General features: G+C 64.3%; 1 protein-coding gene across 1 annotated transcript; it reads left to right on the forward strand.

The window, feature by feature from the left end:
• Window positions 1-427: 427 nt before the first annotated feature.
• VOLCADRAFT_87258 (uncharacterized protein) lies at window positions 428-1,872 on the forward strand (the record flags this gene model as incomplete). Its single annotated transcript, XM_002946992.1, has 3 exons — window positions 428-538; window positions 947-1,138; window positions 1,603-1,872. The coding sequence occupies 3 exons, from the start codon at window positions 428-430 to the stop codon at window positions 1,870-1,872; spliced, it is 573 nt and encodes a 190-aa protein (XP_002947038.1).
• Between the last annotated feature and the right edge of the window lie 312 nt (window positions 1,873-2,184).

Here is a 2,184-nt window from a genome sequence, read left to right on the forward strand (position 1 = left end):
GCAAAATCCCCCTGAGCAGCGCGCTCAGACTGACGACGGTGGCTGGTTCGATGACGAGGATGGGGACGGCGGTGATGGCGGTCTGGCCCAAGGGGGAATCTTTGATACAGCGGCGGCGGCGGCGGCGGCAGCAGCAGCAGCAGCAGCCAGCGGCAGCTTGATGTGCCTAAGCTGCTATGACCAACTCCTACCGGCAGGATTTGGCACCGCACTGTCGTATGCAGCTGCCTCCGCCAGCGCCGCCAGCAGCAGCGGTAGCAGCAACAGCGGAAGTAGCAGTAGTGGCAGCAGTAGCAGCAGTAGCTCCGGCAGCACGCGGCCTAAACGGCCAGCCTCTGCCGGCTGCGGCCACTTCTTTTGCTCTGGCTGCATTACCGAGTACGTGCGGGGGGCGATCAAGGACGGCAAGTACCCCATCACCTGCCCCATGGCTGCGGGGGGAGGTGGAGGCGCAGGAGGGGGACGACAGGGCTGCCGACTGAAGTTCTCGAGGGAAGCTGTCCTGGCGACATTGGAGGGCCAAACCAAGGAGGTGCAGGTGCGCGGCAAGGCAAGGGAGTGGGGGCGCTCATGATCGCATGAGCGCATCGTTATGCCCCTTTGGATGGGGGTGTTGTTGGGCCATCGAAAGTGACCTGCCGAGGTCTCACATCTGAGATTACACACCTACAGACTGGCTGGCAAAGGTCAGGGGGCGGAGGGATTGGAAACCTAAAATCCTGTGGGAATGAGTCTCAGGAAGCCCCCAGGTACATGGGCACATGAAGATATTTGATGCCGTTCATCATCGTTCTCATAGCAGACCACGTCCCCACCAGCCGGCGGTAGCAAGCACCCTAGGATACATCAAGTCCTAACCGCGCCTGCCGGCCCCCCTCTCTTTCCCTTCGCCGCCGCCTGCCCCTCCCCCCGATGCCGTGCCGGAAACCGTGACTCAAACCAGCAGTTGTGGGAGCAGCTGGAGGTGGGGTACGCCCTCCGCAATCTGCCCCGTATCTTCTGCCCCCACGCCGCCTGCTCCTGCCCCCTGCTACTGCCGGCAACGGGAGAGCAGCCGCTACCCTCCAACCAGCCCAGCACCTGCCCCGCCTGCGGCAAGGGCTTCTGCCCTCGTTGCCGCATTCCCGGATGGCACAAGGTGAGATGAGGGGAGCTAGGCCGGGCGGACTTGGGGGGCGGGGGGTCCGGGAACCTCTGCATGGAGATGTAGGGGCAGGGGGGGGTGGTAAGGCACTTAGCAGGGATCTGGATGGGGGATGGGGATGGGGATGGTAGTACATGGCAGTTGAGTCACAACGGGGCGACAGGGCGGCAGGTGGGGCAGGAGAGGCAGATAGGAGAGGCAGGTAGGAGAGGGAGCAGACGGCAACTTAACCCCGGTTGCACACGCCCCGGCATTGTGCACTGGGCGGGAATGAGGCCCGTTCAGGCCCGCAGCGCATGATGCAATCAATTGCCTCCATGATATCGCGTGATAAACAACGACGTCATCATTCCGTCTGAGTGACCGGCAAGCAGCTCCCCAGTTAAATCCCAAGTCAGAGCCGGAGCCTCGAGTCGGGCTCCCGGGCTCCCACACTCTCCGCCGTACACTCCGTGCAGGGCTACAGCTGCGCCCAGTACCAGGCGCTGCCGCCCGAGGAGCGCAACCCCGACACCGCAGCCGTACTGCGCCTCAGTGCGGCTCGCAGCTGGCAGCGCTGCCCCCAGTGCCGCTCCCTGGTGGAGAGGGCCGGTGGCTGCAACTACATCCGCTGCCGCTGCGGCCGCCAGTTCTGCTACCAGTGCGGACTGCCGTACCTGAGCTCCAAGCCCAGCCCCACCAACCTCCACGGCACACAGGCGTGCAGGTGCCCGCTGTGGCACGGCTGAATGAGGGCGGGAGGCTGGGGTGGGTGAAGAGGTTTGCAAAGGATTCGGATAAGTGAAGGGGGTTATGGAAGGGGGAAGGTTCAGAGGTCGGAAGGGAGGGCGCTAAAGCTCTCCGCGGGCGCTGAGGGGCTGTGTACAGGCTACGTGTACGACGGATGGTTACGGAGCTGCTGCGGGAGCTGCAGGCTCAGTGGGGAGCCAGCATAGCACCTGGCCCCGCACCTTGCCGAGGGGTACCTGGGCAGCTGGGATAGTAGTACCGTGCCGACAGCAGCGGCACCGGGGATGGGGACCTGCTCCTGGAGGGTGGAT

The sequence above is a fragment of the Volvox carteri genome, assembly GCF_000143455.1.
Source record: "Volvox carteri f. nagariensis unplaced genomic scaffold VOLCAscaffold_5, whole genome shotgun sequence".
Taxonomy (NCBI): Eukaryota; Viridiplantae; Chlorophyta; class Chlorophyceae; order Chlamydomonadales; family Volvocaceae; genus Volvox; species Volvox carteri.